Source organism: Natator depressus, chromosome 22 (genome assembly GCF_965152275.1).
Source record: "Natator depressus isolate rNatDep1 chromosome 22, rNatDep2.hap1, whole genome shotgun sequence".
Taxonomy (NCBI): domain Eukaryota; kingdom Metazoa; phylum Chordata; order Testudines; family Cheloniidae; genus Natator; species Natator depressus.
Window position 1 is genome coordinate 2043699 of NC_134255.1, and position 25964 is coordinate 2069662.

A 25964-nucleotide genomic window follows, 5' to 3' on the forward strand; every position below is an offset into this window, starting at 1 on the left:
AGCCTTGGAAACAAGCAGGGAGAACTGGAGGTCCTGGTGATGTCAAGGAACTATGACGTGATTGGAATAACAGAGACTTGGTGGGATAACTCACATGACTGGAGTACTGTCATGGATGGTTATAAACTGTTCAGGAAGGACAGGCAGGGCAGAAAAGGTGGGGGAGTAGCACTGTATGTAAGGGAGCAGTATGACTGCTCAGAGCTCCGGTACAAAACTGTGGAAAAACCTGAGTGTCTCTGGATTAAGTTTAGAAGTGTGAGCAACAAGAGTGATGTAGTGGTGGGAGTCTGCTATAGACCACCGGACCAGGGGGATGAGGTGGATGAGGCTTTCTTCCAGCAACTCACGGAAGCTACTAGATCGCATGCCCTGATTCTCATGGGTGACTTTAATTTTCCTGATATCTGCTGGGAGAGCAATACAGCGGTGCATAGACAATCCAGGAAGTTTTTGGAAAGCGTAGGGGACAATTTCCTGGCGCAAGTGCTAGGGGAGCCAACTAGGGGGGGCGTTTTTCTTGACCTGCTGCTCACAAACCGGGTAGAATTAGTGGGTGAAGCAAAAGTGGATGGGAATCTGGGAGGCAGTGACCATGAGTTGGTTGAGTTCAGGATCCTGACGCAGGGAAGAAAGGTAAGCAGCAGGATACGGACCCTGGACTTCAGGAAAGCAGACTTCGACTCCCTCAGGGAACAGATGGCCAGGATCCCCTGGGGGACTAACATGAAGGGGAAGGGAGTCCAGGAGAGCTGGCTGTATTTCAAGGAATCCCTGTTGAGGTTACAGGGACAGACCATCCCGATGAGTCGAAAGAATAGTAAACATGGCAGGCGACCAGCTTGGCTTAATGGTGAAATCCTAGCGGATCTTAAACATAAAAAGGAAGCTTACAAGAAGTGGAAGGTTGGACATATGACCAGGGAAGAGTATAAAAATATTGCTCGGGCATGTAGGAAAGATATCAGGAGGGCCAAATCGCACCTGGAGCTGCAGCTAGCAAGAGATGTCAAGAGTAACAAGAAGGGTTTCTTCAGGTATGTTGGCAACAAGAAGAAAGCCAAGGAAAGTGTGGGCCCCTTACTAAATGAGGGAGGCAACCTAGTGACAGAGGATGTGGAAAAAGCCAATGTACTCAATGCTTTTTTTGCCTCTGTTTTCACTAACAAGGTCAGCTCCCAGGCTGCTGCGCTGGGCATCACAAAATGGGGAAGAGATGGCCAGCCCTCTGTGGAGATAGAGGTGGTTAGGGACTATTTAGAAAAGCTGGACGTGCACAAGTCCATGGGGCCGGACGAGTTGCATCCGAGAGCGCTGAAGGAATTGGCGGCTGAGATTGCAGAGCCCTTGGCCATTATCTTTGAAAACTCGTGGCGAACGGGGGAAGTCCCGGATGACTGGAAAAAGGCTAATGTAGTGCCAATCTTTAAAAAAGGGAAGAAGGAGGATCCTGGGAACTACAGGCCAGTCAGCCTCACCTCAGTCCCTGGAAAAATCATGGAGCAGGTCCTCAAAGAATCAATCCTGAAGCACTTACATGAGAGGAAAGTGATCAGGAACAGTCAGCATGGATTCACCAAGGGAAGGTCATGCCTGACTAATCTAATCGCCTTTTATGATGAGATTACTGGTTCTGTGGATGAAGGGAAAGCAGTGGATGTATTGTTTCTTGACTTTAGCAAAGCTTTTGACACGGTCTCCCACAGTATTCTTGTCAGCAAGTTAAGGAAGTATGGGCTGGATGAATGCACTATAAGGTGGGTAGAAAGTTGGCTAGATTGTCGGGCTCAACGGGTAGTGATCAATGGCTCCATGTCTAGTTGGCAGCCGGTGTCAAGTGGAGTGCCCCAAGGGTCGGTCCTGGGGCCGGTTTTGTTCAATATCTTCATAAATGATCTGGAGGATGGTGTGGATTGCACTCTCAGCAAATTTGCGGATGATACTAAACTGGGAGGAGTGGTAGATACGCTGGAGGGGAGGGATAGGATACAGAAGGACCTAGACAAATTGGAGGATTGGGCCAAAAGAAATCTGATGAGGTTCAATAAGGATAAGTGCAGGGTCCTATACTTCGGATGGAAGAATCCAATGCACCGCTACAGACTAGGGACCGAATGGCTAGGCAGCAGTTCTGCGGAAAAGGACCTAGGGGTGACAGTGGACAAGAAGCTGGATATGAGTCAGCAGTGTGCCCTTGTTGCCAAGAAGGCCAATGGCATTTTGGGATGTATAAGTAGGGGCATAGCGAGCAGATCGAGGGACGTGATCGTTCCCCTCTATTCGACACTGGTGAGGCCTCATCTGGAGTACTGTGTCCAGTTTTGGGCCCCACACTACAAGAAGGATGTGGATAAATTGGAGAGAGTCCAGCGAAGGGCAACAAAAATGATTAGGGGTCTAGAGCACATGACTTATGAGGAGAGGCTGAGGGAGCTGGGATTGTTTAGTCTGCAGAAGAGAAGAATGAGGGGGGATTTGATAGCTGCTTTCAACTACCTGAAAGGGGGTTCCAAAGAGGATGGCTCTAGACTGTTCTCAATGGTAGCAGATGACAGAACGAGGAGTAATGGTCTCAAGTTGCAATGGGGGAGGTTTAGATTGGATATTAGGAAAAACTTTTTCACTAAGAGGGTGGTGAAACACTGGAATGCGTTACCTAGGGAGGTGGTAGAATCTCCTTCCTTAGAGGTTTTTAAGGTCAGGCTTGACAAAGCCCTGGCTGGGATGATTTAACTGGGAATTGGTCCTGCTTCGAGCAGGGGGTTGGACTAGATGACCTTCTGGGGTCCCTTCCAACCCTGATATTCTATGATTCTATGATCTCTGGGTAATCCACAAATACAAATTCAACTATCACCTCTATGCTGACAACTCACAGATCTACCTCTCTACTCCACACCTGTCTCCTTCTATCCAAGTTAAAATCTCAGTGTGTCTCTGTGATATCTCCTTATGGATGTCTACACACCAGATCAAGCTAAACATGGCTAAAACAGAACACTTAATCAACCCTCCAGCCCCTCCCTGCTACCTCCTTTCTCAATCACTGTGAATAACACCACCGTCCTGTCTTCACTCAGCCCTGTAATCTGTGTGTCACTTTCCACTTGGACCTCACATCCAGGTTATGTCTAAATCTTGCTGATTCTCTCTAGAAAACATCGCTAAAGTACGGCCTTTCCTATCCATTCACACAACTAAAACTTTCATCCAGGTTCTCAACATCTTGAATCTCAGTTTGTGCAACATCTTTCTCTCTGGCCTTGACAAATGTAATCAGGTGTTGGGGACACTGGGCACTACACTAGGTAACTCGGGAGGGTGGAAGACCACGAGTGTCGAGGAAGCCCTCCTGCTCTAGGCCCGGATAAACCAAGGCCCCTTTGCTCCTTGAACTGTCTATGATCCTGCATAACTCTGAGGAAGCTAGCACACAAACAGACAGGTTTGCACACGGCTCGCCAGCCAAGGCCGGCTTCGGCCTGGGAAACAGATAGATAAGGCAGAAATGTTTAGCAAAAACCAGTAACAAATAGGACCAAATAAGGCAAGGCTCGGGCAATGCTACTGAGGAAAAACACAACTGGCTGCTTTAGCTGATTGGCTACGGTATTGTACGGGGCAACAGGTAATTGGTTGCATAAGCTTGTGTAGTGAAATAGGCAAAGGTATAAAATGTATACTGGGATCTGCTGCACTGCCGCAGGATTTGAGACAGCTCAGTCTCCCTGCGCCCTATTTGGAGCTCCAAATAAATCTCTCTACTTCTCCACCCCGTTGTGGTCATTGGCACGACGCATACCGGGCAACGAACCCAGCTGTTGCTTCCCTCGGGCACTCTGTGCTGGCAACACAGGGATGGCCTTAGATGTTTTGTCACCAAGGGTGGCAAACGTTTTTGGTTCTTTCCCCTGAGCAGACTGGTAGAGCAAAAAACAAACAAACCAGCAGACCAGACCAGCTGAGTTATGTGGTGCCCCACAACCCAGGTGCTGATTTGCTGTCTCTGCAAGTTGGTGCCCAGGGCAACTGCCCTGATTACCAGCCCCCAAGACCAGCCATTTAACAGTGAAAGTAATTAACCATTGGAACAACTTAGTGTCATGCTGGATTTTCTATCACTGACCATTTTTAAATCAAGATTGGATCTTTTTCTAAAACTATGCTCCGGGAATTATTTTGGGCAACTTCCCTGGCCTGTGTTATCCAGGAGGTCAGACTAGATAATCACAATGATCCCTTCTGGCCTTGGAATCTGTTAGTGAAATCTTTTCCCACTCACCTCCATCAAAAATGCTGCTGCAAAAATCATTTTCCTATCCTGTTGCTTTGACAATGTTAACCCTATCTTTGAATCCCTCCACTGGCTCCCCCTTCTGTCTCCTTTGCATCAAACATGAGCAGCTTCTCTTCACTTTCAAGGCCCTTTCTGGGCTATCCCCATGCACCTATCATCTCTCGTTTACTATCAAGCTGTCAATGCTCCCCTTTGATCAGCCCACAGTGCAACCTCCAGCCTCCATTGCTCACTTGTTACCTTGTAAAACAAACACCTCTGTGCTTTCCCACTACTGCCCCACGCGCCTGAGAGGCACTCCCCATAAATACCCACAGTTACCTCATCTTCCTCCTTCAAAACCCTCCTCAAAACTCTCCTTTGCCATGAGGCCAACAAAAACTCGACAACACTTAGGCTGCAGCTGCTCTGAGATCATTGCCCATCATGCTGACTAATGCTGTTCCCTTGTACTCCCTCATTAGTCTGTATCCATCTGTTGTCGCTTGTCTTATACTCAGATTGTAAGCCCTTATTTAAGTGGAACCGTTACTGGGAAAGAAGGAGAATGAATGGGACTGACCCTATAGTCCAGTGGTTAGGGCCTACATCTGGAAGTTGGGAGACCCCAGGTCCTGTCCCCCTGCTCTAGTCACTCTTTCATTATATATCCACAATGGAACAGCTTCGACAGGAGAGACTGAGGGAGTCCCATATCAGAATATCCCATAGCTCAATGGTTAGAGCACTCTTCTGAAGGTGAGTAATGTTGTAGGAGTAGCAGTGATCTGTATGCTCTGTATGACTATGCTATGTATAACCTCTATGCTCAAAAGGTCTGTTACACTCCCCCAGCCCCATTTTGTCTCCTCTCCCTCTTTGAATACCTGTGAAGTGGCTTTCCCCCTCCCGCTCCCTCCTGGACTGCTTCTGGGATGAAGTGAGCTGTAGCTCACGAAAGCTTATGCTCAAATAAATTGGTTAGTCTCTAAGGTGCCACGAGTCCTCCTTTTCTTTTTGTGGGATGAATGGGCTGCTTCAGAAAAGCTCCAAGGTAGATAAGGTGTCTGGGACTCAAATTAGGCGTGATCACACACCCAATGCATGGACACTGCCTGGACACTGCCTGAGGTGGAGTGTGACCAATCAGATGCGGCCAACTTATCTCTAGTCGCAGGCCATGAGGAGCAGGTCCTTAAAAGGGGAAGTGGCCATGTGCTCAAGAGTGCACTCATAAGCTTGTACTTCCCGTGAAGGCCCTTCGCCCGGACCGCCAGGCCGGTGGTCCACTGCGTTGCATTCCGTCGTGCCTTGGGAAGACTTACCTTCATTACACCATCCATTGCTGCGCTGTGGGACACTTACCTTGAAGGATCCTGACATCTCCAGTGCCGTGCCTGTCCTGGGAGCATGAGTATGTGAGTGTGAGTGTGACACTCCCCCCCACCCCTTTCTTTTGAGTTTAGCTATCAGAATAATAAACGTGCTGCTTTCTGCCAAACTCTGGTGGGTCATTAGTTCTCCCTAAGCTCACTAGCTGGCCCAATTTCGGGTAATATTAATGGCGGAGAATGCAGGCAGCTTAGTGGAGGATTTGACCCAAGAGTAGGGGTCCCCTGGTGCCCCCCAGTAGTCTCTTGGGTGGGTCCAGCCCAAGCCTGTGTGAAAGTGGTAGGCTAGCAACCCACTGCAGGGAGAAAAGGACGCCACTGTTGAGTGCCGGTGTAGGGCAAGGGAAAGAAAAAGGCGAAGCAGCCCGAGCGAGAAGACACCCCCCCTTGGGGAGTGGCCCCGCCACCCGGGGTGTTGTTAGAATGGCTCCAGAAGAAAGGGGCAGACCCCTGGATGCCAGGGGCGGTTCCATCTGGGAGTACAATTCCTGAACTAGAGCTCATGTTGGATAAGTATGTACTTATATATGGTCCCCATAAGGGGGGCTGGATCGTGCAGCCGCCTGGCTGCTGGGGCAAGCAGGCTGGCAATGGCAGGCAGCAAAGAGTCAGCTCACCACTGAAATGTATTCACTCAAGGACCGATGCAATGAGCTGGAGAAGGAATGGGATAGGTGGAAGGCGCAGGCTTTGACTGCTAGTGACCAGGCTTCTTCCCTCTCTGTGGCTGCAGTACAGGCAGCCACAGCAGAGGAGGAGTGGGAGCAGGTGGAAATAGAGAATGCCGCTCTGAGCCAGGTCCTGGAGAGGTCCGCCTGGGAGAACAGGGCCCGGGGGGCTTACTCAGCCCAGGTCGCCGCTGTTGGGGTGAAAGCCCAGGGGGGTGTGGGACCATATGATGATTGGGACGGGGATATCCGGTATGATCTGGATCCCCCAGATCCGTAGCCCGGATGGCCGGATCCCAGACACCACGTTGCAGCCGTCTGGAGAGTGGTCCGAAACTATGGGCCTGCGGCTGCAGGGGGCAAAGCAGCCCCAAGTATTGGACACATACTGTGGCAGAGACTCTCACCTTATAACTTTTAACTCAGTTGCTAGAGCACTCACATGGGATGTGAGAGACCCAGGTTCAATTCCCCCCTCTCTTGGAGTAGAAGAAGGAATCTGAACAAGGGTTAATGTTACCTGAAATTAGGCCAGCTAGTGAGCTTAGGGAGGACTAATGACCCACCAGAGTTTCGCAGAAAGCAGCACGTTTATTATTCTGATAGCTAAGCTCAAAAGAAGGGGGGGGTGTCACACTCACACTTGCATACTCACGCTCCCAGGACAGGCACGGCGCTGGAGATGTCAGGATCCAAACACCACCTGCTCTGGCTGGATTTGGAATGTGACCTGATCTGGTAGGCACCCTCTGAGTGTACCTACTGGATTGGGCTCCCCAGACTTAGGCATCCCAGTGCCTCTTCCCTCTGGTTGGTGAATTGCTCTGGGGCTTAGGTGGGAGACAGGCAGCTAGACATCTCGAAGGACGCAGCGTGCATGCCCAGAGGCAGAACCATAGGCACCTAGGGGACTCTTATGCTGAAAAACTAGGCACCAAATGAGTGAGGTGCCGAGAGGATTCAGCAGAAGTTCTGTGGATCACAGTGAAGCCAAAACTGAGTCTTAGGCACCTAAGTCTGGGGTTTAGGCACCTAAGTACTATTGTGGATTCCACCTTGATTCTTATAACATTTTTTGTGTATAACTGGAGCTCAGACTGTCACTTGAGTGCCTCCCAAACGGAAATCTGCTCAGGAGTTATCTCAGCCAGTGCATGACATCCATTACTCCTTTGGGGAAGCAATATTTCAAAGTGTATCGATAGGTAAGTCTGGAACTCCAACTTGTCTTGAGCTGAACTGATGCTCCAAAACCAGCAAAATGCTCACGAGCAACAGGACTAAGGCTGTCTTGCAGGGCAGGGGTTTTGCAGGCCACTGGCTGTCACAGTAACAGCATAGCTGAAGGTCAAATGCTGTGGCCGCTGAACCTGAGCTACACCCATGCACTGTGAATCTGAGCCAAACCTATCAGCTTTGAGAAAATGCGTGTTGTGCAAGTCCTTGCTCTCTGTCTATATTCTGCCAGGTTTCAGAGTAACAGCCGTGTTAGTCTGTATTCGTAAAAAGAAAAAAGAAAAGGAGTACTTGTGGCACCTTAGAGACTAACCAGTTTATTTGAGCATGAGCTTTCGTGAGCTGCAGCTCACTTCATCGGATGCTCATGCTCAAATAAACTGGTTAGTCTCTAAGGTGCCACAAGTACTTATATTCTGCCAGGGCATCTTTTGGAAATGTTGCCCTGAGACCAAAATTTTTTATTTAAAAGTAGTATTTTGAAGTGCTCTAAAATCCACAGGCAGATTTAGATTCTATGTTAGAAGTATTGTCAAGGAAACTAGCACTATCATAGAATCATAGAATATCAGGGTTGGAAGGGACCTCAGGAGGTCATCTAGTCCAACCCCCTGCTCAAAGCAGGACCGATCCACAATTAAATCATCCCAGCCAGGGCTTTGTCAAGCCTGACCTTAAAAACTTCTAAGGAAGGAGATTCCACCACCTCCCTAGGTAACGCATTCCAGTGTTTCACCACCCTCTTAGTGAAAAAGTTTTTTCCTAATATCCAACCTAAATCTCCCCCACTGCAACTTGAGACCATGACTCCTTGTTCTGTCATCCATTACCACTGAGACTAGTCTAGATCCATCCTCTTTGGAACCATCTTTCAGGTAGTTGAAAGCAGCTATCAAATCTCCCCTCATTCTTCTCTTCTGTATACTAAACAATCCCAGTTCCCTCAGCCTCTCCTCGTAAGTCATGTGTTCCAGTCCCCTAATCAGTTTTGTTGCCCTCCGCTGGACTCTCTCCAATTTTTCCACATCCTTCTTGTAGAGTGGGGCCCAAAACTGGACACAGTACTCCAGATGAGGCCTCACCAATGTCGAATAGAGGGGAACGATCATGTCCCTCTATCTGCTGGCAATGCCCCTACTTATACATCCCAAAATGCCATTGGCCTTCTTGGCAACAAGGGCACACTGTTGACTCATATCCAGCTTCTCGTCCACTGTAACCCCTAGGTCCTTTTCTGCAGAACTGCTGCCTAGCCATTCGGTCCCCAGTCTGTAGCGGTGCATGTGATTCTTCCGTCCTAAGTGCAGGACTTTTCACTTGTCCTTGTTGAACCTCATCAGATTTCTTTTGGCCCAATCCTCCAATTTGTCTAGGTCCCTCTGTATCCTATCCCAACCCTCCAGCGTACCTACCACTCCTCCCAATTTAGTGTCGTCTGCAAACTTGCTGAGGGTGCAATCCACACCATCCTCCAGATCATTAATGAAGATATTGAACAAAACCGGCCCCAGGACCGACCCTTGGGGAACTCCGCTTGTTACTGGCTGCCAACTAGACATGGAGCCATTGATCACTACCCGTTGAGCCCAACAATCTAACCAGCTTTCTATCCACCTTATAGTGCATTCATCCAGCCCATACTTCTTTAACTTGCTGACAAGAATACTGTGGGAGACAGTGTCAAAAGCTTTGCTAAAGTCAAGGAACACCACGTCCACTGCTTTCCTTTCATCCACAGAACCAGTTATCTCGTCATAGAAGGCAATTAGATTAGTCAGGCATGACTTGCCCTTGGTGAATCCATGCTGACTGTTCCTGTCACTTTCCTCTCATCTAAGTGCTTCAGAATTGATTCCTTGAGGACCTGCTCCATGATTTTTCCGGGGACTGAGGTGAGGCTGACTGGCCTGTAGTTCCCAGGATCCTCCTTCTTCCCTTTTTTAAAGATGGGCACTACATTAGCTTTTTTCCAGTCATCCGGGACTTCCCCGGATCGCCATGAGTTTTCAAAGTTTTCACTAATTAAACAGATGGAAGAAGAAAGACTCTAATAACCAGTTAGGGTAATGTAATCCAGAATTTTATTCACCCCTTTACTGAACAAAGGGACCGAGTGTGATCAAGGGAAAGAAAGTCTCTGGGCATTGAGTGAAGAGACTCTTGATACACAGCACTCTGTAACATGAGCTGCTCACAACATTTTCAGATTCTTATAACTTTTTTGGTGCAAAGCTAGGAAATATAAGGGGGTCAGAACGGTGGGGCAGAATGTGTGTGTTGGGGGTGGAGCAAAGAAGGGTATGTGTGGGATGGGGGCTCTGACCCTTTGTCCCTTAGAACTGTGCTCTGGTACACATACTGAGGGGCCAGTACATCCCTAGACAACAACTCTTACTAGCATAAGGAATCATCCAAACCCTGTTTTAGAAAATCCAGTCTGGGATTCCAAAAATGTAGTTTTTCTATGAACCCTTGACCAATAAGTGACTGTCATCAAATGGACTTTTTCTCTCTGGGAGCTCAGAAACACTGACAGAGCAGAACCACAACTGGCGAAAGTTGAGCACCTTCCCCTCCAGTGACATACTTGGAAGGGAAGGGAAATGGTGCCATCTGTGCCCTGTCCCACTCCTCTCTCCCTCCCCTATAATACTCCCCTCCCTCAACAATTCTTCATCACAGCCAAGGGAGGGGGATCAGGGACTCCCCATTGCTCCATAATCAGGGGAAGAAATGCAGAACTGCCCACCTTCCCCATGCTGTCTCTGCCAATGGGGAAGGGACACCTGGCTCACTGCACAGTTGCTGCTTCACCCCCACAGTGCGACATTAATTGTGCCCTTTTAGGTATGTTCCAACATATCAGCAGCACATGTGCAAGCTCTCTACCCTTACAGATGCTACACAACACTGTAGGAACACAACACATAGGACCAATTCTAATACCTTCTCTTTGTGAAGGCAAAACGCCAGTTTAGGACACTCACGTGCAGTGCAAAGGCCCTGCCTGCACCTGGCCTATACCCAGACACTGAGCATACTCCACACAAACTACTACAGAATTGCGAAATGTTACAACCACTCTCTTCCTGATGATTCCTTCTGAGACATTGTCTTAACTTAGCCCTCACTAAGCTCCAGAGACCAAAGTCATGTATACCACCAGACTGCTGATAAGAAAACTCCTGTTCACCACTACTGACACAATTTATAGAACTCTGCATTGAAATGAGGTATATTTGATCACTCAAGGAAGGTACAAAACACCTCTACTCATATCACCATTACAGCTCTTCCAACATGCTCCAACTAATCCCTCCACTATTCGATACAGCTATACCTAACACTGTTATATAGCTGGCATGCATACAGATAAATGCTACAATTAAAATCTGTGGAACACAACACAACACAGACAATAGCACATTCTCTTAGTCATTCTTTATGTCTACTTACAAGGGCACTACCTTCCATGAACCATCGCCAGTGGATATTACCAGCTCCAGAAGGGCACAGTTAAGTTTTCATTGTACTGGTGGCATATGTTCTGGTTTCCGAAGTTTAAGTTTGTGTTACATTACCATTAATTACATTTCCTGTTTTACAGAATCATAGAATATCAGAGTTGGAAGGGACCTCAGGAGGTCATCTAGCCCAACCCCGTGCTCAAAGCAGGATCAATCCCAAATTTTTGCCCCAGATTCCTAAATGGCCCCCTCAAGGATTGAACTCACAAACCCCTGGGTTTAGCAGGCCAATGCTCAAACCACTGAGCTATCCCTCCCCCCTATTGAAAGGCGCAAAATGATTGTTGACCGTTGCTTTCACGGAGGGAGGAGCAAGGGGTAGGCTGGCAGCAGATGGTGCAGTACGACTGCTAGCCATCGTCATCTCCTGGGTGCTCGCAGTGCTGCTGGCTGGGAGAGCAGCCTGAGGCAGAATGGCCCCCCTCAAGGATTGAGCTCACAACCCTGGGTTTAGCAGGCCAATGCTCAAACCACTGAGCTATCCCTCTGCCAATTGAGCTATCGTTCTGTTCAGTGTAGCTGAACTCAACATTCTGGAAGGGCATGAGACATCACTGGGCAACCTTAACTCTGAGCAACCTTAATGAAGTTTTTGGGCAGTTACTACCAGACTAGAAGTGTCATAACCATAAGGGTAGCCTAAAATTCCTCCTTACCTGTAAGGGTTAAAAAGTTCATAGAATCATAGAATATCAGGGTTGGAAGGTGTCACGGAGTGTGGGGGAGTCCAGGCCCTGCACCCCTCTTCCTGGGATTCACTGAGACTCTCAGCCAGCCAGTAAAACAGAAGGTTTATTGGACAACAGGAACACAGTCCAAAACAGAGCTTGTGGGGACACCCAGGACCCCTCAGTCAAGTCCTTCTGGGGGAGCAGGGAGCTTAGACCCCAGCCCTGGGGTTCCCTGTGTTCCTCCACCCAGCCCCGAACTGAAACTAAACCCACCCAGCAGGTTCCCTGCTGCAGCCTCCGTCCACATTCCTGGGCAGAGGTGTTACCTCCCCCTCCCCCTCCTGGCTCAGGTGGCAGGCTCTCAGGTCTCCCGTCCCCAGGGCACATTCCCAGGTCAACACTCCCCCCTCCCTGCTGCGTCACATCGTCACATCTCTCCCCCCTTCGAGACTGAACTGAGCGGGGTCACTGTGACCAGTGACCTGGGGAAGTTCGGGGCCCCCTCTCCGGGACAGCGCATCCGCTATCAGGTTGGCACTTCCCTTCACATGGACCACGTCCATGTCGTAATCCTGCAGGAGCAGGCTCCACCTCAGGAGCTTGGCGTTGGCTCCTTTCATCTGGTGCAGCCAGGTCAGGGGCGAGTGGTCGGTGTAGACGGTGAAGTGTCGCCCGAAGAGATAGGGCTCTAGTTTCTTGAGGGCCCACACCATGGCCAGGCACTCCTTCTCGATGGCCGCGTAGTGTCGCTCCCGGGGTAGCAACTTCTTGCTCAGGTACACGATGGGGTGTCTCTCCCCCTTTTCATCCTCCTGCATTAACACCGCCCCCAGTCCCGTGTCGGAGGCGTCGGTGAACACCACAAAGGGCTTGTCAAAGTCTGGGTTTGCTAGAACTGGGCCACTGACCAGAGCCTCCTTCAGCGCCCGGAAAGCCTCCTGGCACTGCTCGGTCCAGACCACCTTGTCTGGCTTCCCCTTCTTGCATAGCTCAGTGATGGGGGTGGCTATGGCGCTAAAGTGGGGCACAAATCTTCGGTAGTATCCTGCCATCCCAATAAAGGCTTGGACCTGCTTTTTGGTGTGGGGAGCGGGCCAGTCTCTGATCACCTCCACCTTGGCCGGTTCTGGCTTTAGGCGGCCGCTCCCCACCCGATGGCCCAGGTAAGATACTTCAGCCATCCCCACCTTGCACTTCTCCGCTTTGACAGTCAGCCCAGCCCCCTGGAGTCGGTCCAGCACTTGTCTAACCTGGGACACGTGGTCCTCCCAGGTCTGGCTAAAGACACAGATGTCGTCAATATACGCCACGGCGAAACTCTCCATCCCCCTCAGGAGCTGGTCCACCAGGCGCTGGAAGGTGGCCGGCGCTCCCTTGAGGCCGAAAGGCAGGGTCAGAAACTCATAGAGTCCCAGAGGGGTGATAAAGGCCGATTTCAGCCGGGCATCTGCATCCAGCGGCACCTGCCAGTAGCCCTTTGTAAGGTCCATGGTGGTAAGGTACCGAGCTCCTCCCAGCTTGTCTAGGAGCTCGTCCGGCCTGGGCATGGGGTAGGCATCCGATACAGTGATGGCATTGAGCTTCCGATAGTCCACACAGAACCGGACTGACCCATCCTTTTTGGGGACCAGCACCACCGGCGAGGCCCAAGGGCTGGCCGATGGCTGGATCACCCCCAAAGCCAGCATGTCCCGGACCTCTCTTTCCAGGTCCTGAGCAGTTTTCCCTGTGACTCGGAAGGGGGAGCATCTTATCGGCGGGTGCGACCCTGTCTGCACCCGGTGGACAGTCAGATTAGTGCGTCCAGGCTGGTTGGAAAACAGCTGTCGGTACGGATGCAGCACCCCCCTGACCTCAGCTTGCTGGGCAGGGGTGAGCTGATCCGAGAGGGGGATTGTTTCCAGGGGGGAACCAGCTCTGGTCCCAGGGAATAGATCTACTAAAGGGTCATCTCCCTGCTCCTCCCACTGACCACACACAGCTAACACCACATTCCCCCTGGCATAATATGGCTTCATCATATTCACATGGTACACCCGGCGGTGGTGGGCCCGGTTCGACAGCTCCACCACATAGTTTACCTCATTGAGCTGCTTGACGACCTTGAACGGGCCCTCCCAGGCGGCCTGTAGTTTGTTCTTTCTCACGGGGATGAGAACCATCACCTGATCCCCGGTGGCGTAGGCACGGGCCCGCGCCGTGCGGTCATACCAGACCTTCTGCTTCCTCTGGGCTCTGGCCAGATTCTCCCTGGCCAGGCCCATGAGTTCAGCCAGTCTCTCTCGGAAGGTCAGGACATACTCCACCACTGACTCTCCATCGGGAGTGGCCTTCCCCTCCCACTCGTCTCTCATCAGGTCCAGGGGGCCCCTCACCCTCCTTCCATATAACAGTTCGAAAGGCGAAAATCCGGTAGACTCCTGGGGCACCTCCCTGTACGCGAACAGCAGGTGAGGTAAGTACTTGTCCCAATCCTGCGGGTGCTGGTTCATAAAGGTTTTCAGCATCATCTTTAGCGTCCCATTAAACCTCTCCACCAGCCCATTGGACTGGGGGTGATACGCTGAGGCCCAGTCATGCCGGACCCCACATTTCTCCCACAAGCACCGGAGCAGGGCCGACATGAAGTTGGAGCCTTGGTCTGTCAAGACTTCCCTGGGGAACCCCACTCGGCTGAAAATGGTCAGGAGCGCATCTGCCACGGTGTCTGCTTCAATGGAGGCTAAGGGCACTGCCTCGGGGTAGCGGGTGGCGAAATCTACCACCACCAGAATGTATTTCTTCCCCGACCGGGTCGTCTTGCTGAGAGGCCCCACGATGTCCATGGCCACCTTCTGGAAAGGCTCCTCTATGATGGGCAAAGGTCTCAACGCCGCTTTCCCCTTGTCCCGGGCCTTCCCCACCCTCTGACAGGGGTCACAGGATCGGCAATACTGCCGGACGGTGGTAAAGACCCCGGGCCAGTAAAAGTTCTGTAGCAACCTCTGCCGGGTGCGCCGGATTCCCTGGTGCCCTGCGAGGGGGATGTCATGGGCCAGGGACAGGAGCTTGCGGCGGTACTTCTGGGGGACCACCAGCTGCCTCCTGATCCCACAGGACTCCCCTTCCCCTGGGGGAGCCCATTCTCGGTACAGGAACCCCTTCTCCCACAGGAACCTCTCCTGGCAGCCTCTCCTCATGGTCCGTCCCTCACTGAGGTCGGCCAGGTCCCTGAGCTTCTGCAAGGAGGGATCTTTCCTCAACTCGGCCTGGAACTCAGCGGCTGGGGAAGGGATGGGGCCCGGTTCCCCCTCCGTGGCCAGGTCTGAGGCCGCAGCCTCTCTGAGCCGTGCCCCTCGGCGCTCCCTCCCCACCCGAGTAGGGTCTCGCGCCTCCAGTGTGGTACCCTCCCCAGGGTCAGGTCGCAGTGCCCCTCGCCGGCTCTGGCTACGGGTCACAACCAGGGCGGTCTGGGGGTCGCTTGGCCAGTCCTCTAGGTCTCCCCCCATCAAAACTTCAGTGGGCAAATGGTGGTGTACCCCCACATCCTTGGGGCCCTCCTTGGTCCCCCATTTCAGGTGTACCCTTGCCACGGGCACCTTAAATGGGGTCCCGCCCACCCCCGTCAGGGTCAGGTAGGTGTTGGGCACCACCCGATCTGGGGCCACCACCTCGGGCCGGGCCAGCGTCACCTCCGCGCCCGTATCCCAGTATCCATTGACCTTCCTCCCATCCACCTCCAGGGGAACAAGGCACTCTCTCCGGAGGGACAGCCCCGCACCCACCCTGTAAACCGAGCACCCTGAGTCCAGAGCCTCCAGCCCTCTGGCGGGGCTGGCTGGGGGTACTCTTCCCTCCTGAGCAGGTGGCAAACTGGTAGCCCCCCTTTCCTGGGTCGCCTGCCCCTCGTCCAGCTGAGTCCCTACCCAGTTAACCCTGGGTAGGTTGGGTCTGCTCAGTTTGTCCCTGAGCCCGGGGCACTGGGCCCGTACGTGGCCTCTCTGGCCACAGTGATGGCAGCTCAGATCACGTTGGTCCCCTCGAACGGGTCGGAGGGGCCCGACACCAGGCGTTCCCCTTTGGAGGGGGTTCTCCCTATTTCCCCGCTGGGAGGCCCCATGGTGACTCTCTCTCTGCATCGGGGGGGGCCTGTTCTTTTGGGACTCCTCCCGGCTACCCCCTGACCGACTGTTCACAAACTCGTCGGCCAGCTGCCCTGCATGCTGGGGGTTCGCGAGCTTTTTGTCCACCAGCCACAGCCTCAGGTCGGAAGGGCACTGTTCATACAGGTGCTCCAGTACAAACCGGTCAAGCAGGTCCTCTTTAGTTTGGGCCCCCGCTGTCCACTTGCGGGCATATCCCTGCATCCTGTTGACCAGTTGTAGGTAGGTGACCTCAGGCGTTTTACGCTGACTCCGGAACCTTCTCCGGTACATCTCGGGGGTCAGCCCAAACTCACGGAGCAGGGCCTGTTTGAACAGTTCATAGTCCCCTGCCTCTGCCCCTGTCATCCGGCTGTAGACCTCCACGGCTTTGGGGTCCAGTAAGGGGGTGAGGAACTGGAGCCTGTCTGCAGGGTCAACCCTGTGCAGCTCGCAGGCATTCTCAAAGGCCGTCAGGAAGCTATCTATGTCCTCCCCCTCCTTCCGCTGGGCCAGGAAGCACTTATCAAAGCTCCTTGCAGTCTTGGGTCCCCCGGCACTCACCGCAGCCGGGGCCCCACTGCTCCTCAGCCTGGCCAGCTCCAGTTCATGCTGTCTTTGTTTCTCCTTCTCCTGCTGCTCATGTTGACGTTGTTTCTCCTTCTCCTCCTGCTCATGTTGACGTTGTTTCTCCTTCTCCTCCTGCTCATGTTGACGTTGTTTCTCCTCATGTTGACGTTGTTTTTCATGATCCTCCAGCTCCCTCATTTTCCTCTCCCTCTCCCATTCCAGCCGCATCCGCTCCAGGGATGGGGAGCTCCGCTGGGAGGATCCCCTGCTGGCTGCTGGGGTCAGGGGGCCCTCAGTATTCGCTGGGCTTCCCACAACCCCTCCCCCAGGCATAGGTAGGAAGGGTCTCGGGGTGTCCTGGGCAGCAGTCTGACCCCTCCCAGCCTGGTCAGGCTCCAGGGCCCACGCTGCGTCTGCCGGGCGGCTTCCCTCAGGGACAGGGATCGGGTCATCCAAGCGATCCCTCTCCTCCAACTGGGCAATCAGCTGTTCCTTGGTGGACCTCCCGATGCGCAGCCCCCTCTGCCTGCACAGCTCCACCAGGTCGCTCTTCAGGCGTTTAGCGTACATCTCCCGGCTGGCCACTCGCAGGCCGGGCAGCTGTCCACGGTTTCCAGGAAAAGCCCCTAGTGTGCCAGTCCTTCTTGAGGTCACCACCTCTTTGCCAGGGTCGAGCTGCAGACTCCTCCGCCCCTGGGACCGCTCGCTGCAATCCCCCGGGGGACCCTGTTACTGCAAAAGTCCTTCTCTCTGGTCACACACTCCCAGGGGTTAACCACCCCCTGAAACCGTCTCTCTCTGAATCTTCAGCACGCCTGGTCCCCGTCAATCCCCCTTCGTTTTACTGTTCCCCAGTCACTTACTGCAGGAAGCGCCGTTCACGGGGTGCAGTAGATCCCACCGCTGCCACCAGTTGTCACGGAGTGTGGGGGAGTCCAGGCCCTGCACCCCTCTTCCTGGGATTCACTGAGACTCTCAGCCAGCCAGTAAAACAGAAGGTTTATTGGACAACAGGAACACAGTCCAAAACAGAGCTTGTGGGGACACCCAGGACCCCTCAGTCAAGTCCTTCTGGGGGAGCAGGGAGCTTAGACCCCAGCCCTGGGGTTCCCTGTGTTCCTCCACCCAGCCCCGAACTGAAACTAAACCCACCCAGCAGGTTCCCTGCTGCAGCCTCCGTCCACATTCCTGGGCAGAGGTGTTACCTCCCCCTCCCCCTCCTGGCTCAGGTGGCAGGCTCTCAGGTCTCCCATCCCCAGGGCACATTCCCAGGTCAACACTCCCCCCTCCCTGCTGCGTCACATCGTCACAGAAGGGACCTCAGGAGGTCATCTAGTCCAACCCCCTGCTCAAAGCAGGGCCAATCCCCAACTAAATCATCCCAGCCAGGGCTTTGTCAAGCATGACCTAAAAATATCTAAGGAAGGAGATTCCACCACCTCCCTAGGTAACGCATTCCAGTGTTTCACCACCCTCCTAGTGAAAAAGTTTTTCCTAATATCCAACCTAAACCTCCCGCACTGCAACTTGAGACCATGACTCCTTGTTCTGTCATCAGCTACCACTGAGAACAGTCTAGATCCATCCTCTTTGGAACCCCCTTTCAGGTAGTTGAAAGCAGCTATCAAATCTCCCCTCATTCTTCTCTTCTGCAGACTAAACAATCCCAGTTCCCTCAGCCTCTCCTCATAAGTCATGTGTTCCAGTCCCCAATCAGTTTTGTTGCCCTCCGCTGGACTCTCTCCAATTTTTCCACATCCTTCTTGTAGTGTGAGGCCCAAAACTGGACACAGTACTCCAGATGAGGCCTCACCAATGTCAAATAGAGGGGAACGATCACGTCCCTCGATCTGCTGGCAATGCCCCTACTTATACATCCCAAAATGCCATTGGCCTTCTTGGCAACAAGGGCACACTGTTGACTCATATCCAGCTTCTCGTCCACTGTAACCCCTAGGTCCTTTTCTACAGAACTGCTGCCAAGCCATTCGGTCCCTAGTCTGTAGCGGTGCATGGAATTCTTCCGTCCTAAGTGCAGGACTCTGCACTTGTCCTTGTTGAACCTCATCAGATTTCTTTTGGCCCAATCCTCTAATTTGTCTAGGGCTCTCTGTATCCTATCCCTACCCTCCAGCGTATCTACCTCTCCTCCCAGTTTAGTGTTCAAATAACCTGGTTGGCACCTGACCAAAGGAACCAATGGGGACAAAAGATACTTTCAAATCGGGGGGGGGGGGGAAGGGGGAAGAGAGGCTTTGTTTTGGGTTCTTTGTTAGTTCGCTCTTGGGACTAAGAGGACCGGACATCAATCCATGTCCTCCAAACCATTCTGAACCAGTCTCTCATATTACAGGTTTCAGAGTAACAGCCGTGTTAGTCTGTATTCGCAAAAAGAAAAGGAGTACTTGTGGCAGCTTAGAGACTAACCAATTTATTTGAGCATAAGCTTTCGTGAGCTACAGCACACTTCATTGGATGCATAAAGTGGAAAATAAAGTGAGGATGTTTTTATACACACAGACCATGAAAAAATGGGTGTTTATCACTACAAAAGGTTTTCTCTCCCCCCATCCCACTCTCCTGCTGGTAACAGCTTATCTAAAGTGATCACTCTCCTTACAATGTGTATGATAATCAAGGTGGGCCATTTCCAGCACAAATCCAGGGTTTAACAAGAACATCTGAGGAACAGTGGGGGTGGAAGGTGGGAAGGAATAAACAAGGGGAAATAGGTTACTTTTTATAATGACTCAACCACTCCCAGTCTCTATTCAAGCCTCAGTTAATCGTATCCAATTTGCAAATTAATTCCAATTCAGCAGTGTCTCACTGGAGTCTGTTTCTGAAGTTCTTCTGTTGTAATATTGCAACTTTCATGTCTGTAATCGTGTGACCAGAGAGAGTGAAGTGTTCTCCGACTGGTTTATGAATGTTATAATTCTTGACATCTGATTTGTGTCCATTTATTCTTTTACGTAGAGACTGTCTAGTTTGACCAATGTACATGGCAAAGGGGCATTGCTGGCACATGATGGCATATATCACATTGGTAGATGTGCAGGTGAACGAGCCTCTGATAGTGTGGCTGATGTGATTAGGCCCTGTGATGGTGTCCCCTGAATAGATATGTGGGCACAGTTGGCAATGGGCTTTGTTGCAAGGATAGGTTCCTGGGTTAGTGGTTCTGTTGTGTGGTGTGTGGTTGCTGGTGAGTATTTGCTTCAGGTTTGGGGGGCTGTCTGTAGGCAAGGACTGGCCTGTCTCCCAAGATTTGTGAGAGTGATGGGTCATCCTTCAGGGACGACCCAGTCCTTGCCTACAGACAGCTGATGGGGTACCTGTACTCAGATCAGGACGTGTTGATAGTAATACATTTCTTTCCAGTAATGCTTAATTTTATAATGCACTACACCATTTGATTTTGAGATGGACTGTCCCTACAACAAGAAAAGGAGTACTTGTGGCACCTTAGAGACTAATATATTGGTTAGTCTCTAAGGTGCCACAAGTACTCCTTTTCTTTTTGCGAATACAGACTAACACGGCTGTTACTCTGAAACCTGTCCCTACAACCCCACTGTAGAATGTGTCTAGAGAAATCCGGGAAATCTTAAGAAGCTGTGACTAACCCTCAGCACTGAGAGTAAAGTGTGTGTGTGTGTGTGTGTGTGTGTGTGTGTGTGAGTGAGAGAGAGAGAGAGAGAGAGAGAGAGAGAGAGACTCCCAGACAATTTGCATGTGAAATTGGGATTGTAAAGCCTGGGGTGGGACAGGCAGAAAGTAACATGGCTGACTACAGTCAAAGGGTTTGGGATTAGAGCTGGGTAAATAATGCCTTTTTTTGGTTCCCTGGTAATTTTGAAAAATAAAAACACGTTTAGTTTCAGGTTCAATCAAAAACAATATTTCTCAAAATGTTTCAGAATCAAAAAGTGAAAAGATTGAGTCAAAATGAAACATTTGTTTCAGGAAAGGAAACAAGGACGAGAGTCACAAAACTGTAGAGGAGGAGCAGGTGGCAGGATTGCCTTTGTTATAAGCTTTAGCCAGAGGTTTGGGTACTCACTGGGGATGAGGCCGCCTCAATTGCCCGCTATCTAATGACTGTGGATGATGATGAATAGGAAAATGACTCTGCAGCCTGGTACCCAGGCCACTGACGTGGGAAACTCTCCACTGACTATTTAATTATATATAAGCAGCGGCATGGCTACCCTCCAGCTCCTATGCGGAGGCATGGCCAGGCAGTTCTGCACACTGTCCTGTCCACAGGCACCACCCCTGCAGCTCCTAATGGCTGCAGTTGCTGGCCAATGGGAGCTGCGGGGGCGGCGCTTGGCTTGGAGGCAGTGTGCGAAACTCCCTGGCTGCCCCTACGCATAAGAGCCGGAGGAAGGACATATTGCTGCTTCCGGGAGCTGCGTGGAGCCACGGCACACATAGAGTGGGGCAAACCCCAGCCCCTGCACTCTGGTAAGAGCTCGAGGGCAAGATTAAAACATCTGAAGGGCCGGATATAGCCTCTGGGCCATAGTTCGCCCACCCCTAGCTTAGCTAGTCGGTCCCCAGCCTGTAGCAGTGCATGGGATTCTTCCATCCTAAGTGCAGGACTCTGCCCTTGTCCTTGTTGAACCTCATCAGATTTCTTTTGGCCCAATCTTCCAATTTGTCTAGGTCACGCTGGACCCTATTCCTACCCTCCAGCATATCTACCTCTCCTCCCAGCTTAGTGTCATCTGCGAGCTTGCTGTGGGTGCAATCCATCCCATCATCCAGATCATTAATGAATATGGTAAACAAAAACGGTCCCAGGACCGACCCTTGGGGCACTCCGCTTGATACCAGCTGCCAACTAGATATGGAGCCGTTGATCACTACCCGTTGAGCATGACGATCTAGCCAGCTTTCTATCCACCTTATAGTTCATTCATCCAATCCATACTTCTTCAATGTGTTGGCAAGAATACTGTGGGAGACCGTATCCAAAGCTTTGCTAAAGTCAAGGTATATCATGTCCACCACTTTCCTCATATCCACAGATCCAGTTATCTCATCATAGAATGCAATCAGGTTGGTCAGGCATGACTTGCCCTTGGTGAATCCATGTTGACTGTTCCTAATCACCTTCCTCTCCTCCAAGTGCTTCAAAATGGATTCCTTGTGGACCTGCTCCATGATTTTTCCGGGGACTGAGGTGAGGCTGACCGGTCTGTAGTTCCCTGGATTCTCCTTCTTCCCTTTTTTAAAGACGGGCACTATATTTTCCTTTTCCCAATCATCTGGGACCTCCCCCAATTGCCATGAGTTTTCAAAGATAATGGCCAATGGCTCTGCAATCATATCAACCAACTCCCTCAGCATCCTTGGATGCAGTGCATCCAGCCCCATGGACTTGTGCATGTCCAGCTTTTCTAAATAGTCCTTAACCTGTTCTTTCCCCACTGAGGGCTGCTCACCTCTTCCCCATAGTGTGCTGCGCAGTGCAGCAGTCTGGGAGCTAACCTTGTCTGTGAAGACCGAAGCAAAACAAGCATTGAGTACTTCAGCTTTTTCCACATTGTCTGTCACTAGGTTGCCTCCCTCATTGAGCAAGGGTCCCACACTTTCCCTGATCTTGTTCTTGTTGCTAACATACCTGTAGAAACCCTTCGTGTTACCCTTCACATCCCTTGCTAGCTGCAACTCCAATTGTGCTCTGGCCTTCCTGATTACTCCCCTGCACGCTCAAGCAATATTTTTATACTCCTCTCATGTCATCTGTCCAAGTTTCCACTTCTTTTAAGCTTCCTTTTCGTGTTTAAGATCAGCAAGGATTTCACTGTGAAGCCAAGCTGGTTGCCTGCCATATTTACTATTCTTTCTGCATATTGGGATGGTTTGTTCCTGCACCTTCAATAAGGTGTCTTTAAAATACAGCCAGCTCCCCTGGACTCCATTCCCCCTCATATTAGCCTCCCAGGGGATCCTGCCCATCAGTTCCCTAAGGAAGTCATAGTCTGCTTTTCTGAAGTCCAGGATCCGTATTCTGCTGCTCTCTTTTCTTCTTTTTGTCAGGATCCTGAACTCGACCATTTCATGGTCACTGCTGCCCAAGTTGCCAGCCACTTCTACTTCCCCTACCAATTCTTCCCTGTTTGTGAGCAGCAGGTCAAGAGGAGTACAGTCTCTAGTTGGTTCCTCCAGCACAGGCACCAGGAAGTTGTCCCCAACACTCAAATAAATGTTTGGGGTCAAAATGATCCATTTCCTTTTCACATTACTGAGAGATTTCAACTTCTTCAATTTGGTTGAAACCATTTTTCAAATTTGACATAAATTTGCAGATAGTTTCAGTTAATCTCAAATCGCGTTTTTCAGTGATTAACCTATTTGTCCAAAAAATTTCACGCAGCTCTAGTCACGACACTGGACCAGTTTTATCTTATGTCCATAAGAACATAAGAATCACCAGTTTTTATCAAAGCAAGGGGTCGATCTAATCCAATATCCCATCTCTGATGGTGTGACTCATACTAGATGTCTCAAAGGAAGGGTGAAGAAACCCCAGAGTTAACAATTTCAGAATAACCTGTCCCTTGGGGAAGTTTAATTGAATGCCCCTTTGTTCTGCATTATGCATCTTCTTTACCATTCCCTTTTTGTGTACCTTTATCATGTCCCTTGTTATTCTTGTCACTGACTCAGTACATACAAACCATCTGCTTGACAGTTACCCCAGCAAACTGGTTGTGTGCAAAGAACTGAAAATGGTCTTTTTCCCACTGGGGAATCAACTTCAAAGGGGGAAGGAAGGGCGCAGTCTGGATATTTGTGTAATGCAAGGCTTTTTCAACACATGACACCGGGTTGAGGGCAGGGGATGAAGCACTTCAACTAATATATAAAATAAAAATGCTGCTATAGAGACAGCTGTGTCGTCTTATTACATCCCTCTGCTGGCATTACAAGGCACAAAGGTTGCCTCTCTAAACAAACCTATAGCAAACGAGGAGACAGGTGGAAGAAGAATGTATTTGTCCATATTAGCCACAAAACCAAACCTCTCCAGTTCAGTTAATTTTAGCTCAGTGTGCTCAAGTCCATACACACGGTAGAAGGGTCTGTCTACTCCAATGTCCCCCCCATACCTCTTTATGTGCATTCATAACTTGTGGCACCAGCAATTACACAGAGACACTGTCGAGCGACTGGGCCTATCCTTGTGTAATGGGACTGTTATTCAATTACATGGTGGCATTTACAGTGAGGACTTTTGCCCTTCCCTGATGTGAAGGAGAGCACAAGTATCTTACAGTAAAGAGACAGACAATCACCCATCCCTCAGCCCTTTTCCAAGACTACTGTACTTTCTGATCTGCTGAATACAATCATTGCAGAAGAGGCCATTTCCATTACTGTGTAAGCAGCATCACTATGATCCAGCTATTATTGCTTTATAGTGTATCATTAATAGAAATTCATGAGTGCAACAAAGAGACATTCTACCTAGGTTAAGCTTTGTCATACTGTTGACAGACTCAACCTCATTGCCATCCATGCAGGTAAAAATGCAGCTGTTCACCATATTAAGGGCTCCATCCTGGAGACCCTACTCCGTCAAAACTTCTAGTTCAGTCCTATTTGAAGTTAATGGGAGCTTTGCTCAAGTTAGGACTTCAGGTCTAACTTCATAGTAAAGAATAGTGCTGATTACACTGCCCCTCCCTCCTTTGAACATCAACATTTCTTGATGTTTATTTACAAATAATTGCATTTTCCTATAAAGCCAAAGGCTAAGTGGTGGTTTATATGAGGACAGGCTCCCCTTTCACTCAGAAGAGAAGGGCCTTAGTGATTCTTAGGTTTCTTAGCATGCTGACTCCTGAGTTTCCCACTATTGCTATGGGCAGTTCCTTGTGGCTAACTTGCTTAGTGAGGGAAGGGGCTGTTGTGCTTAGTATAAGGGAGGATCTGTGTCTCTTACCATAGCAAAGGTGACCTTGACGGGGTGAGATTTGGTGCAAGGAAAATATCTTGTCAGAATTTCTCTCCTTTCAGAGAGAGAAAAGGCCAGGGCAAAAACTCAGGAAGGTTCATGTACCTGATCTGCTGTGAGTAGAGGCTCCTCATTAATACCAGAGTCATTTTCACTCTTCTCATTGAGCTCTTCCTCCTTCTTCTTGTGGATCTGAAGAAAAAACCCAAACCAAATTCTGATTGATCAGCAGCAGGTATATTCCCGCTTGGGTCTTCAGTTTAGCATTGATTTTACTGCATGAATTACTACTCTCCCTCTAGATATCTGAGAAGCATCTGAAAATGAGGTTCACTGCTTCTTCAAAATCCAAGCATACTCCACCACTGAGATACAATAGAAGGCCATCAGGCAGCATGCTTTGATATGTCAGACCATCTCGTACCTAGGAATGTGGAAGAAGAATGTTGTAGGAGAAGAGGGAATAACAGATCAAGTCAACAGAAAAAGTCTGAGGTGTGTCTGTGTAACGCACAATCAGCTTTAGTGCTGGTGATGTTCTTCTCACATAATGAGTTTTAAAACCATTCTATAGCTTTGTCATTTCAAACACCCTTACCAACATTTTGAAACTATTTCTAAGAAATTGATCTCAAACACCACAAAATGTCCCTATCTGGTAAATAGCAAAACTTATTGATCCGTGCATGTTTAGGCACAGAAAGGATTTTTGCCGCCTGATTTATGAGCTCAGTCCTACAAGCTGCTGAGCAAGCTGGCCCTAATCCAGCAAAGCAATTAAGCACATGCTCAATTTTGAGCACATGAGTAGCCCTACTGAAACAAGTCTTCTATCCTGAAACAAGCCTTTTTCAGCCTTTAGCAGATTGGACCCTGCTTGCCAGAAGAGGATGGAATTAGGGCCAGAGGTTCTTCTTGATACGTTGATAGATAGGAAACAGTCACCACTATTCTCCTCGTGCTAAAGGAAAGTATATTAATTATTACTATTTTAGTATTGTAGCACTCAGAGGGTACATCTAAACTGCAAAAAGCCCTGTGGCAGCAAGTCTCAGAGCCCAGGTCAACTGACTCAGGCTCGCGAAGCTTGTGCTACAGGGCTGAAATAGCAGAGTCCTGGCTCTGAGACCCAGTGATGATACTGCTGGCCAAGTAAATCCAGGCAGTTTCTTTCAAAATAATAAAAGTTCTGGAAGTCCTGGATCTCTCAATGCATCCAGTCCAAATACATTGGTAAGTAAATGCTTTAATTGGAGATATTTCCATGCTCCAGAGCAGGGCAAGCCAAACTGTTGCTGAAGATCCACAAATGGTTTAAATTTATCATTTTCAGTTACCTGCAACACACTCATAATTCCTCTCACTATCTAATCCCTCCACATCAAGGTTTTACCACCGATTTTAAGGATGGGATTGCTCACTAGGATCATTCACCTCTATATGGAAGAATGCATGGAAGCAGAGCTTTCTAGACAGGTTTGACCAAGTTTGCTCACAGCTATGATTATGATAGCTCTGGAGCCAAAAAA

General features: G+C 50.2%; 1 protein-coding gene across 5 annotated transcripts in view; it reads right to left on the reverse strand.

Moving 5' to 3' along the window:
• Positions 1 to 25964, reverse strand: part of FEZ1 (fasciculation and elongation protein zeta 1) — a 210721-nt gene that overhangs the window by 87591 nt on the left and 97166 nt on the right. For 4 of the 5 annotated variants that reach the window (XM_074936682.1, XM_074936680.1, XM_074936679.1 and 1 more), the window contains exon 4: positions 24541 to 24627. The exons of the other annotated variant lie outside the window; for it this stretch is intronic. In XM_074936682.1, coding sequence (XP_074792783.1) covers positions 24541 to 24627 — 87 coding nt within the window. The remainder of the gene's footprint in view (positions 1 to 24540; positions 24628 to 25964) is intronic. 5 annotated transcript variants of the gene reach the window in all.